The sequence below is a fragment of the Castor canadensis genome, chromosome 5 (assembly GCF_047511655.1).
Source record: "Castor canadensis chromosome 5, mCasCan1.hap1v2, whole genome shotgun sequence".
Lineage (NCBI taxonomy): Eukaryota > Metazoa > Chordata > Mammalia > Rodentia > Castoridae > Castor > Castor canadensis.
In genome coordinates, this window is record NC_133390.1 from 148903268 (window position 1) to 148915768 (window position 12501).

Genomic DNA, 12501 nt, shown 5'->3' on the forward strand with positions numbered 1-12501 from the left:
TTATTAAATAGCTACCAAGTGTTTCTTTGATGATGTGTCCTCACAGTCACCCATCTAGGTAGGTACCAGTTTGGGTTTCACCAAAAGAAGACTGTGAGACAAGTATTCAAATACAGGAATTTGTTTGGGAGGTAAAATTAGTACTAATAAGAAGTATGATTGGAAGGGAAAATTGTTCCCAACAAGCTCACACTGTGGGCAACTGGAGCCTGTAATATAGAACACAGAGTAGAAGTACTCCCACTAGAGGAGAGAGGTTTTGGGGGTAATTTATACATCACCTCTCTTAAGTTTGCAGTTCAGGGCTATTGCATAGGATGTTAATTCTATGACACTTGGCATGCCATATGGAGTGGAAAGCAGGCTCCAAGTTCAAGAGAAAGTTCTCACAGAGGTGTAAGCAGCTAAAATCCAGCTGTTGAATAGCAGGTGGAAGTTGAAGCTTCTGGATTGAAACCCAGGCCTGGCTGATATCAAAGCCATTGATTTCTCAACCATATCACACTCATTCAAATCTTCCCCAAGTATTCCATGATTGGATGAAATTGTAGCTGAGATCACAAAGTCTTCTGGAAGTGACAACTTTTCTTTATCCTCCCTAGAGCAAAGTAAGACTTCTTATGCATTAACAATAATTTGGCTGAAATGCTCTATGTTAAAGCCAAATGTTTATGATCAGCTGAACTTCACATTGTGAGGAAGCCCTGTATTTACTGGATAACTTGTTCATTCCATAAACTGTTTTTCATATTTTATCTACCTCATCCAAATGTGGAAGGAAAAAAATGAATGGACAGTCCATTCTGGACACCAAGCAATGAGCAAAGGTGCAAACTATATGGAAGAATCAGACTTAGATAGAACCTAACCAAGATTGGCTTTATTTAAGTACTCTGTAAGTACTTAATGTTTGACTTATTTGCTTGCTCTTCAATATGACAGACCCAAAAGAACTCCTACTATCTTCCACCAACTTCGTGTGGCATAGGTATTCTTCCGTGGAGAGTCTGCAAATGAAATTTCAAAGTCTAAGAATATAATGTTTACTCACTTGATGCAAACAACAGATAACTAAATAAGACCTTTGGTAAATGACTATTAATAATTGACTAATAACGGAATTGTCAAGGCACAGAAGGCAATCCATGAAAAAATCCCAGCCACATCTAAGGTTGTGATAACCTGTGAAAATGTTTCCACGGCTAGTTTGTATTAATGATTATGAAGAACATGCTAAATCAGTACTTCAGAAGTCTGTATATGACTATTATAGGTCTGGGGCAAATGATCAGGAAACTTTGGCTGATAATATTACAGCATTTTCCAGGTAAGAAAATTTGTTATTTAAAATTGTTTTAATATTATACAAAGACATTGCATCAAAATAAGATCTAACTTTATGTTGGTGGTATGGAATTGTCTGGATTTGTGCTGAATAAAAAGGAGGAAATTTCCTGGAGCTGTTTAAAACTTGTTTAAAATATTCCATGCCTGAAAATCTTGAACAATTGATTGTAATCACCAAACCTCCATTTCCTCACTTGGAAGCATGAGGATAAATAGTTTAACAACATTTAAAAGTAGTCATAAATTGTGGGAACTCCATTTTCTTTTTCTTGGAGTGTGATAGTGAGTGATTATAACCATGGTGTAAGAAACAGCCTTAAATGCAAGAGAGCCATCCTATCTGGTTGAACCAGAAAGGATTATTGCCTCAAATATTCCCATCCTGCTGGCTTCCTGCATTATTATCATTTTGATTACTGTTGTCTAAACTGTCACTTTAGATTTCAATTTGTCTATGTGGCATTAATCTTTCAACCTTGCTGTTTCATCTCTCCTACATAGTGATTCATCTCTCTTCCCAAATTAATTTTCCCTTGACTTTCATATTTAAAGGCACAAGATGGTGGTATCATGGTTTATGTTTTCTATTTGTAATAAAAACATAAAATAAAAACATAACTTTAAAGGGGTGTTTTTCTCTCACCAGATATAAAAATGGCTTATGTGATTGATTAAGGGAGGGCAGCTTTCAATATACTGCACTCTTTCAGTGTGATCCATCATTCATAATAGCCCTTCATGAAGGCAATGAATATTATAGGCATTCATTGATGATAATAAATTAAAGGTGGAAAAAGGGAGAAAGATTCCAGGAAGAATTTGCTTTCCTTTTGATTTCTTTTTTAATCTAGAGCAAAGTCACTCAATCACTTTTCAATATGTAAATCAGGAGAAATGAAATCCATTTAAACAGGGTGGTTCTTGACAAGCAGCATTGGTTTACCCAGAAGTCAGCGGAGGACACTGAGAATGGGGTGAAGGGTGGGGCTTCTCCCCAACCCCTGCAGCCCTTGATTCAGGTTTTCCCTGAAACCCAACTCAACTCAACAAATGCTGAGACAGTCATGGAAAGGAAAGTTGATTAAGAATGGATGGGCTTAAAATTTGGCACAATCTTTCCCAGTCATTGTTTCATACTTTGGGGATTTTCAATATTTTCTACTCTTGGAAGATGCCTCTTTTAACAGGATCATGCTAGTTCTACTTACCATGTAATATGGTTTGTATATGAGTGGTCTTCTGAAGACCACACCTTAGCTCAAATAAGTCAATAATTGTGGAAATTTTGAGCCCTTGACAGACATACAGATTTGGTGTCTCAGCATTGCTTCAGTTGATCACAGATTCTGTCTCTATATAGCCTTCCTTAGTCCTTAAACACTGTATTGCTAGATAATTAGCTAATTTATGCTTATAGCAGTCTTTATGGACTGGACTCTACTACATGCTGGGACAGAACAATGAGACAGAGAGACAATTCCCATCAACAGGAATTTACATTTCCATACATGAGGACATAATATTTCCATTGCATTCACCCTCCTACACCCATTTGAATGGGAGGGGAATGATGGAGGAAGTAAATTCAACTATGATACATTGTAAGAACTTTTGTAAATGTTACAATGTACCCCCAGAAAATGATGTGATAATAAAAAAGTTAACCCAACTGAAAAAGAAATAGGAGCTCACACTGCACTGGATGCATACTGACTTTGGCCTCCATAATTCTGTTGGGTTGAAGTGATGTAAATGGATCAAAACAGCTGGCCCAGAGGAAGTCTCAGGGAGGGAGCAAAGGGTTACAGCAAAGCAGATGAACCACCTCTTCAACCCTAGAGATTTTAGAAGCTTTATGAGGTAGAAGCTTGGTGACTTCCAAGTTGTGATCTGGAAAAGTGTCATGTGGCCTATGTGAATTACACGGCACTCCAGTGAGTATTATCGTCCTATCAGAGTACTGAGTAATTGAGGGACTTGACACAGACAATGGAAATGAGTTTGCAATACCACTTTTTCCATGAACCACGATCATTTTTTTGTTCAGCTTTAAAGAGAAAAAAATGTATTAATTAACTTTCTTGGAAGGATAGTTGATGCTCTTTTACTATTAAGTAGTTGAGTTTGTATTGCAAAAAATATTAGGAGTGGTTATCTATCTAACATCTAAATTCTGTTTTTGCTGTGTGACTTGCTGGGTGACCATTGTTTCCTTGCCTTGTGCCATGTGGAACCAGGATTTTCTGCCAGGGCTGCAGTGGCTTTGGCTTGATATCAGAGGAAATCACCCTGAAATTTCCAATTCTGATTCAAATAAAGGCTGCAAAACTACCAAACCTCAGACAACCCATTGTGACATAAGGTTAGGGTATTTCAAGAACATTTATGAAATTTATATACCTCCCCCTCCCACAAGGACAACAAAAAGTCATTCTCATTGACAGCTTTTATCTCTCTGTACTCCGATCTATTCACCACATTTTGAAGTTCTGGGCACATAGACCAACCATGTGACCCAGCAGTTGCTTGGAGACATTGCTGGGTAAGACTTTGGACTCTAATAATATTATGACCAAGGAGAATTACAAAAGGACAAATAAATAGAGCCACCCAGAATAATGAAATTTCCTATTACAAATATGACAAGAACAGGGCAAATATCAGCTTGGTACATTTTGCATGGCATGACCTGATTGGGGTTAATGTGAAAAAAGAATAACACATCTTACACACTAACTCCTCATCCATGGGCTACACATATTTTGTGGCTTTTTCTGAAATTATTATTGACAGAAAATAATTCCACAATTTGGTTATTTAGGAGCCCTCCTGACTCAGAAATGGAAGCTCTTCTTTTTCCTGCTATGACACCCATTGACACTTACAGTTGTGTGGTTTTCTTTCAGATAACTAATGAGAAAAAGTGATAATCTCTTCACTTAATATTTGAGAATCTATATAAAATGACCAGTGGAATTTCCAGTGTTCTTCTCATAGACAGAAATGTAACAAAATCTATTAGCCAATATCCAAAATAGGTGGTTAAATGCATTTTGTGTCATTTGTTTTAAATGTTTATGGTAAAAAGTTAAGGAAAAGGAACAAGAATGCAATGGATTTACAAACATGAATTCAGTGTGTAGAGTTGGTGTGATCAGTAAGCAGACAGCTTCAATGCTGGTGATTTCTGGATGTCTTCAAAGAGTAGCCACTTCTTGGGGAATGTGTACAACTCCTGATTTTTTTTTTTTGATAAGTTAAATTTGTGACCCTTGTTGAATATAAAGTGTGGACTAAAAGTCCTGTTACAGCATTCCCGTCTTTATCCATTTCCTTTGCTTACACTTATTATTTACTATCTTTTGTAAAAGGTTTATTATTTATTTGTTTCAACTGTTTTTCCATCTTCATAGCCTTTTTCTAAAGTGGAGACCCATTAGAGCATAGTGTAAGTTGATAATGAGGCACTTATTGTTGATTGATTGTAGGATAGTCACTTAAATCTGGGGTAGAGTCTGGTGGAGTTTGGAAATTAGAACTACCAGGCAAATTTATTGTCCTTGTGCTTTGGAAAATATCAAAAGATGGCTGTCTCTTTAGGGGACGTACATTTCTCCATTCTATTCACTTTATTTAATTATGTGCAGGAATTGCATTTTATACACTAGTTAACTAAATCTGTCATATCCTCAGAATAGAAAATAGTATTTATGGGGAAGAAAGAGTACACATTTATTAAGGTGACTGCACCACCAAGTGGACAAGTGTAAAGCTGCTGTCTGGGAGGTAGTCTGAGCTTTATAAATGGGGATATGACATTTTAAAATGTCCCTTACACACACACACACACAGAGCTGATGCTCTGCAGCTTTGTGTGTTCTCTCCATAAAAGCTTTCATTGTTCTTCTAGCCCTAAGTAAATATTAATGCCTTCCAAGGTTGCCGTGCCAGTGGCTGCTATTAAAATCTTTTTCGCTTATTCTAATAACACACTTAGAGATGATTGGTAATAAAAACTCTTTTCAAGGCTTCTGCCTCTCCCCCTTCAAAATGGAGATCAAAGCATCCTGCCATGAGGGTCAGTGGAGAAGAAAAGACTTCTAGCCACAGAGCATGTGTGTGACATAAAATAATGACAATTATGATGTTCAAAGTAATAGCATAGGAATCACACAGTAAAACTGCTTTATTATACTTTTAGGAGACTGCATGTTTTTACTTTATTATGTGAGGAAGGGTTAGATTACAGACCCCTAGCTAGCCCACAAAGCAACGTTAAGTTAGATTTTCTTCCTCTAGTACAGGAAGTAGACTTCAATTAAGGACTTTTTTCTTGGTTGCTCCATTATTAAGTCACACTTCCCTATATTTGCTAAAAAAAATCTCAATCCCTCTGGAAGTAGAGTTAAATATAGGAAGTGAAATGTTCGAGCTGGTTAGATATGTACGTGTGTCTACTCAATGCACTCAGATTAATGCTCATTAGAAATAAGATTGCATTTTCTTCAGTTTTAATCAGTTAGTAATATGGAAAATAATGAACCCCAATAAGTAGGAACTATAATATTTTTGCTGTAAGGAAAGAGAACTTCTCCTGTAAGCTTTATTTCTGAATTTTTGGTTGTTGGCATATTGGGAATTTCCACTCCAACACAGAAGAATTATAGATTCATGTAAAACCATATTGAGTAGCCAAAATCTCTTTAAACCAAAAATTCCAGTTTCTGTTAAATAGCATTTTTAAGGAAAATGTTTAACTAAGCTAAGAAAAAAAAGAAAAAAATTCTTCCCTCATCTCATACTTTATTGTACATGGCATAAATTCTTGACCCATGCAATGGCATGGAAGAATATTTATATCAAATGCATTATATCAAGTGAAAGAAGTCAGACTCAAAGGCTATGTACTATATATGATTCCATTACATGATATTCTTGCCAAGAAAAATTATGTGGGTAAAAATACCAACAGATCAATGGTTGTTGGGGGATTGAGGTGGGGAGAGAGTTTCACTACAAAAGGAAATGGGGTAATTTGGAGGGATGATTGAATTGTTCTAGATCTTGATTATCTTGACCATTACACCACTATGTTCATTGTCTCAACCGACAAAACTGTAGACCAACATGGAAATATTCTGCTGTATGCTAATTACCTTCAGTGAAAATTGCTTGGGAAATTCATTATCACCTTTTTGCTGTTAGATTTTTAAATTTTTAACTGATAGATAAAAGTAAAAGTTGTAGACATTAATGGGGTACTATGTAATGTTCAATGCATGTGTTCATTGTCATCTTATGGTTAATTTTCCTCCCTAGAAACATTAACATTGCCTCTTTATAAAGTAATTTTATTGATTGAAAAAAAATCAAATACTACTTTCTCTTTTTAACTAAAATGTGATGCCAAAGCTTTGTTTACACTTTTGATATTCTAAAACTTTTTAAATTATTATTCTAGATGGAAGCTCTATCCACGGGTGCTGCGGAATGTTGCTGAAATTGACCTGTCAACTTCTGTTTTAGGACAGAGGGTCAGCATGCCAATATGTGCTGGGGCCACCGCCATGCAGTGCATGGCTCATGTGGATGGGGAGCTTGCAACTGTGAGAGGTAGGAAGAGAGTCCTCGGCAAGGGACAGAAGGGAGCTAACAGCTCGCAACTCCTACCTCTGTGTGCATCAAACGCTTCCCTAGATATTGTTGCATTCAGAAAAATTAAATTCATTGGTTCTCCCATCAAAATACTTGTTCTCACACATCCTGCTCTTCTACTTTCTAGTTGAGCATCTCAGGGCTAGATACTATTTCCGTGCCTTGGTCTTCTTCACGTGTAAAATGGGGACAAAAATAGAACCTGTCACATCTAGTGAGGATTGCATAAGTTCACATACATAATGTGCCTGGCACAGAGTAGTGGCTCAATGAATGTTAGTTGTGTTATGAGTATAAATATCAATATCTCAGAAAATAGAAGTCTAAGAAATGGCTCGCCCAACGTCATAACTCAGTAGTGGTAGAGGTGGGACTCAAACACGTGCCTACTTTATTTCAAAGACCTCTTGCTTCCCAACAGAACATTTTCAACTGCCTTAGGAGAGAGTGAAGAGACAGTCAAAGATGTTGTAAAGAAATATTTTATTATGGTTAATTTATTAGCTTACTAGTTTCCTAGCAATGCAAACATTTGAAAGTCTGACAGATCTCTATAAATTCTGCGTTAGAAATTCATATAAAATTTGGCAATGAATACTACCTGATTGATATCTTTTGATGCTAAGCAGGGCAGGGAATGAAGGCTAAAGGAGCATGAACTAAATACTGTTTTAAAGTATTATAGGTCTAAGAATTAAGGATTTTATGGATTTAAATTCCTACTTGAAATGTTTGCCACAAATTTCTGCCAAAGACATCGGAATGCCACAGTGAGATTGTGCTGACAAACTTTGGGTCAAGGCTGGCAATTTCTTTAATTCTAGGATCACATGTAGGTAGTGGTTTGGGAACTCCAGGAATTTGTTCATGGTATTCCTAAACAAAGGCAAAGAGATTTCTTGCTGTCCTTGGTATTCCTAAACAAAGAACCAAAAAAAAAAAGAAAGACAGAAATAGTAAACAGGCATATATCTAAAGTTGGGATAAGATGTCTTAGTCAACCAATGAAAGAGAAGTGTTGTAAAGCTCTATACAAATGGAAAGCAAATGCAAAATGAAAAAAAAAGCATGAGTCTGCAAAGGGTTAATGTCTGTTCTACATAAACAGCTCCACAAATGGAGACATAAAATAACCAATAAACTGATAGGAAATATTGATTAAACTAATAAACAAAGAAGTGCAAATCATAACTGTATTCTTTGTTTTTTAAATATAGAATTACTATTTTAACATTATACAATGGGATGAGGTTGGGGTTGGGGAAAATGTTTATTTTCAAACACTGATGGGAAGAGTGTACAGTGGAATGTTCTTTCTCATGAGTTTGGTTCTGAATATCAAAACTGTAAAAATGTGAATTCCATGTGATGCAATAAATAAACTACTAGGAATCCCTAGGAAATGATTGCTATTGTAAGGAAGAATATTTCTGCAAGAATTTTTTGTCTGTTGTTTTTAGTAAGCAAAACCATGAAAAAAGTATTCCATAATTGGAGATAGGTTGCAAAAAATATATAGTAAATTTAAAATGATACAAAAGGAGTGTAATGGCCTAGAAAGCTGTTCTAATTTAATTATTTTTCTTTTCTTTCTTTTTTTTTTTTTGACACAGGGTTTTACTAGATAGCCCAGAGACTTGAACTTACAATCTTCCTGCCTCAGCCTCCCAAGTCATGTGATTACAAGTCTGTACACCCTATGCCTGACCATGATGTAATATCTTTAGAAAACAATTACAATTATTAGGTTCTAAATATGTTCAATGATACAAATGTTTATTTAGGAGTGATGAGATTACTACTGATTTTTGGTTTGTGCTTATAAACTATTCTTTGTATTTGTTTGTAAGAAGGAAACAAAAAAAATAGATTTAAAAAAGGAGAGAAACAGAAAACCATGAGAAGAATGGGAATGAAGGTAAGGAAAAAGAGAAACCAATAAACTAGAGCTTACTTGGTAAGCTACCTTGGAGCCAGAAAATTATTTTTACACATATTCCTTTACTGGATACTGACAAGTGTCACTATCCCTTTTTGTGGTCAAATAACTAGCGTTCCAGAGAAAGCAGGATTTCATAGCTTAGTAAATGGCAGGTTTTTGTTGTTATTGTTATGCTGGGTGGTGGTACATTGTGGCATTTACAAAAGTTCTTATAAATACATCAAATATATTACACTTGAATTCACCCCTCCATCATTCTCCTTTATCCCCTCTTCCCCCATTCCTGGATAGTTTCAACAAGTATCATTTTTTTTTCCACAGTAGTAGCACCATATTCACCCTCTCACACCCTTTCCCCACCTCCTCCCCCCTCCCACTAGTATTAGCCCCTACTCCCCAGGAAGAACCTGTTCCTCCCTCCTGTTCTCCAATTATGCAAAAGAAAGAAATAAAAGACATTTTTGCTTGTTTAAGGTAGCTACATAGGGAGTTTCCTTGTGGCATTTCTATGTACATTTGTATTATAGCCAGATTTAGTTTATCTCCTCTATTTTTCTTCTTTCTACCTTAGTCCCTTTCTTATGGTTGTTTCAACCAGTTTAAAATTTCTATGTTCATTCTTGTACATCAACCATATTCACTTTAACTTCCTTTTTTTACCCTCCCCCTCTCATATGTGACCTTTCCTTATGTGACCTGTTTTTCATGATATTGATTGTATTTGTATTACGTCTATATTCCACATATAAGAGAAAACATGCAGCTTTTGGCCTTCTGAATCTGGCTAGCTTCACTTAAGATGATACTCCCCAGTTCCATCCATTTACCTGCAAATAACAAAATTTCAATCTTCTTTGTGATGGAATAAATAAAATTCCATTGTATATAAGTACCACATTTTCTTAATCCATTCATCAGTAGTGGGGCATCTTATTTCCATAGCTTGGCTATTGTGATGAAAGCTACAATAAACATGGGTGTGCAGATGCCTTTGTTGTAACCCAACTTACATTCCTTTGGTATATTCGTAAGAGTAGAATTACTAGATTGTGTGGAAATTCTATTTTTAGTGTTTTGAGGAGACTCCATACTTTTTTCCATACTGGTTATACTAGTTTACATTCCCACCAGCAGTGTATGAGGGTTCCTTTTTCCCCACATCTTCACCAACATTTGTTGTTGTTTTTGTTCTTGATGGTAGCCATTCTAACAGGAGTGAGGTGGAATCTTAATGTGATTTTGATTTGCATTTCCTTTATGGTCAGGGATGTTGAGCATTTCTTTATTGTTTTTTGGCCATTTCAACTTCATCTTTGAAAAGGCTCTGTTCAGTTCTTTCTCCCATTTCTTCATTGGGTCATTGAATTTGAGAGTTTAGTTTTTTGAGCCTCCTTTTTTTTCTGGTTGTCAAACACTTGTTGGATGTATAGCTGGCAAAGATTTTATTCCATTCTGTGGGAAGTCTCTTCAATTTAGAGACCATTTCTTTTATTGTACAGAAGCTTTTTAATTTTACATAGTCCCATTTGTCAACCCTTTCTCTTAGTTGCTGAGCCATTTGAATTCTATTGAGGAAGTTGTTGCCTATGCCTATTAATTCCACTATATTCTCTGCTCTTTCCTGCACTAGCTTCAAAGTTTTAGGTCTTATATTAAGGTCTTTAATTCACTTTGAATTAATGCTTGTACAGGGTGAAAGACATGGATCTAGGTTCAGTTTTCTTCATGCAGATATCTAGTTTTCCCATCAACATTTGTTGAAAGAGGCTGTCTGTTTGCTATCATGTTTTTGGCATCTTTGTCAAAAATCAGGTGGCATAGCTTCATGGATTCATATCTGGGTCTCCTATTCTGTTCCACTGGTCTTCATGTCTGTTTTTATGAATGGCAAGGTTTTATCTCCAAATTACTTCTAATGGTTCCAAGGTGAGTGCTCCTTATTTTTGGTGAAGATATGCTGGGAATAAAGATGAGAAGAAAGCTTATTAAGAAGCTGTGACTTCATAGCCCAGGCAGGACTATTTTATTCAACATTATTTTCCCAGTGCTAATGATAAGAGGATAATAAATGCCCATTAGAGTCTTATTCCTTTAGATTTATTTAGCAAACACATATAAAGCAATTACCTATCATACTCCAGGCACTAGTCTAAGCATAAATTACAAGTATTAAAGCCAATGATATACAGCAGTTAGTATATAAATACACTGACTCTCTTTGATCAGGGTTTTTGACCAGTATCCCTGAAATGTTTGCTAATACTGTCACCCAGTAAGATTGAGTCTCAATTTTCCACAAAAGTTAACCTGCCCACTAACATGCTTTTGTTTGTTACAATTCACTTTCTTTCAACTCACCTTGGGATCATTCCCAGCCAAAACTACTAGAGCGCAAATCTCCCTTTCATGGTTGGTCTTTACAAACCAAGATAAAACTAATTGAAGACGATAGATAGCCATAGACAAATTTGAGTAGGACTGTGAAAATATTCATATTTTTTAGAGATCACTACCCACTTTTGATACTCAGAAAATCATCATGGAATGATGAAGTTATTTATTATTTGACTTGCTTCATCATTCCCAGAAATCTTTCCAAGTAAGCCTGATCCTTGGGAATATTGTGAAATCTATAGAAATTAATATGGAGGATTTTATTTTTGGCCACCCTCCTAGTTATCCCTAAGTTTCCTAATGAGGAAGAGGGCATTTGGAACCACAGGGATGGTCTGGCTTGAATAATTAGCATGCACTTCCAAAAAGTTCTGAATGTTGCCAGGGCTCAGATTCCCAATGGGCTGTCCAGACTTCCTCAGCGAGTCTGATATCAAGGGCCCTTCAGCCTTTCCTCTCACCACTGTGGACCATAACCTGGGTATGAATGGGGTCCAAGGCTAGAACTCTAGAACTATACTTTTTTTTTGTAAATTTTCAAAATGTTGATGAATATAGGGTTGTCAGATAAAATACAGTGAGCCAAATTATTTCCCACTCAGTTTCCTCCATGTTTGCCCAATCTGGCAACCCTATAAAAGTCACAACTTTAACCTCCAAGGATTCTTATGAGGATACATTAAATGCTAGAAAAGCTTACAGAAATGGGGCACACTTTTCTTTATCCCTTGGAGTCCAAAGTCCCCCAAATCATTCTCTTTCAAACATAAAAACTCACTTTTAGAAAAGTACACTCACACCTTAGTCAAAACGAAAATTACTCTTTTCCTTAGTAAAAATATCTTTATCTTAAGCTTTATGTAGGGTCCTTAAAAATGCCTTTAAGCTCTAGGCTTATAATATTAATGTCTAAGGAGGAATGCAATTAAGAAAACAACAGGGCTAACTCAGTGGTAGAGAAGGTAGTAAACCTGAATTGAATATTCCATCCCATCCATTCTGAGACTACATGCTATATCCCAAAGGGGGCAGCCACCTCTTAGCTTTAGCTGACTGCTCCCCAAGTGAGTGAGGATGTGGAATTGCCAAATCTTCAAGTATTCTAAGAGAAGCCAGAAATCTTGATTTTTTTTTTATGTACAATCTCCTGGACTTTATATGTT

The 12501-nt window shown here is 36.1% G+C and overlaps 1 protein-coding gene across 1 annotated transcript in view; it reads left to right on the forward strand.

The window, feature by feature from the left end:
- The first annotated feature begins 1130 nt into the window (after positions 1 to 1130).
- Hao1 (hydroxyacid oxidase 1) overlaps positions 1131 to 12501 on the forward strand; it is a 50748-nt gene continuing 39377 nt past the window's right edge. The window contains exons 1-2 of the mRNA XM_020184549.2: positions 1131 to 1327; positions 6809 to 6960. Of these exons, the coding sequence (XP_020040138.1) occupies positions 1191 to 1327; positions 6809 to 6960 (289 nt within the window). The 5' untranslated portion in view covers positions 1131 to 1190. The remainder of the gene's footprint in view (positions 1328 to 6808; positions 6961 to 12501) is intronic.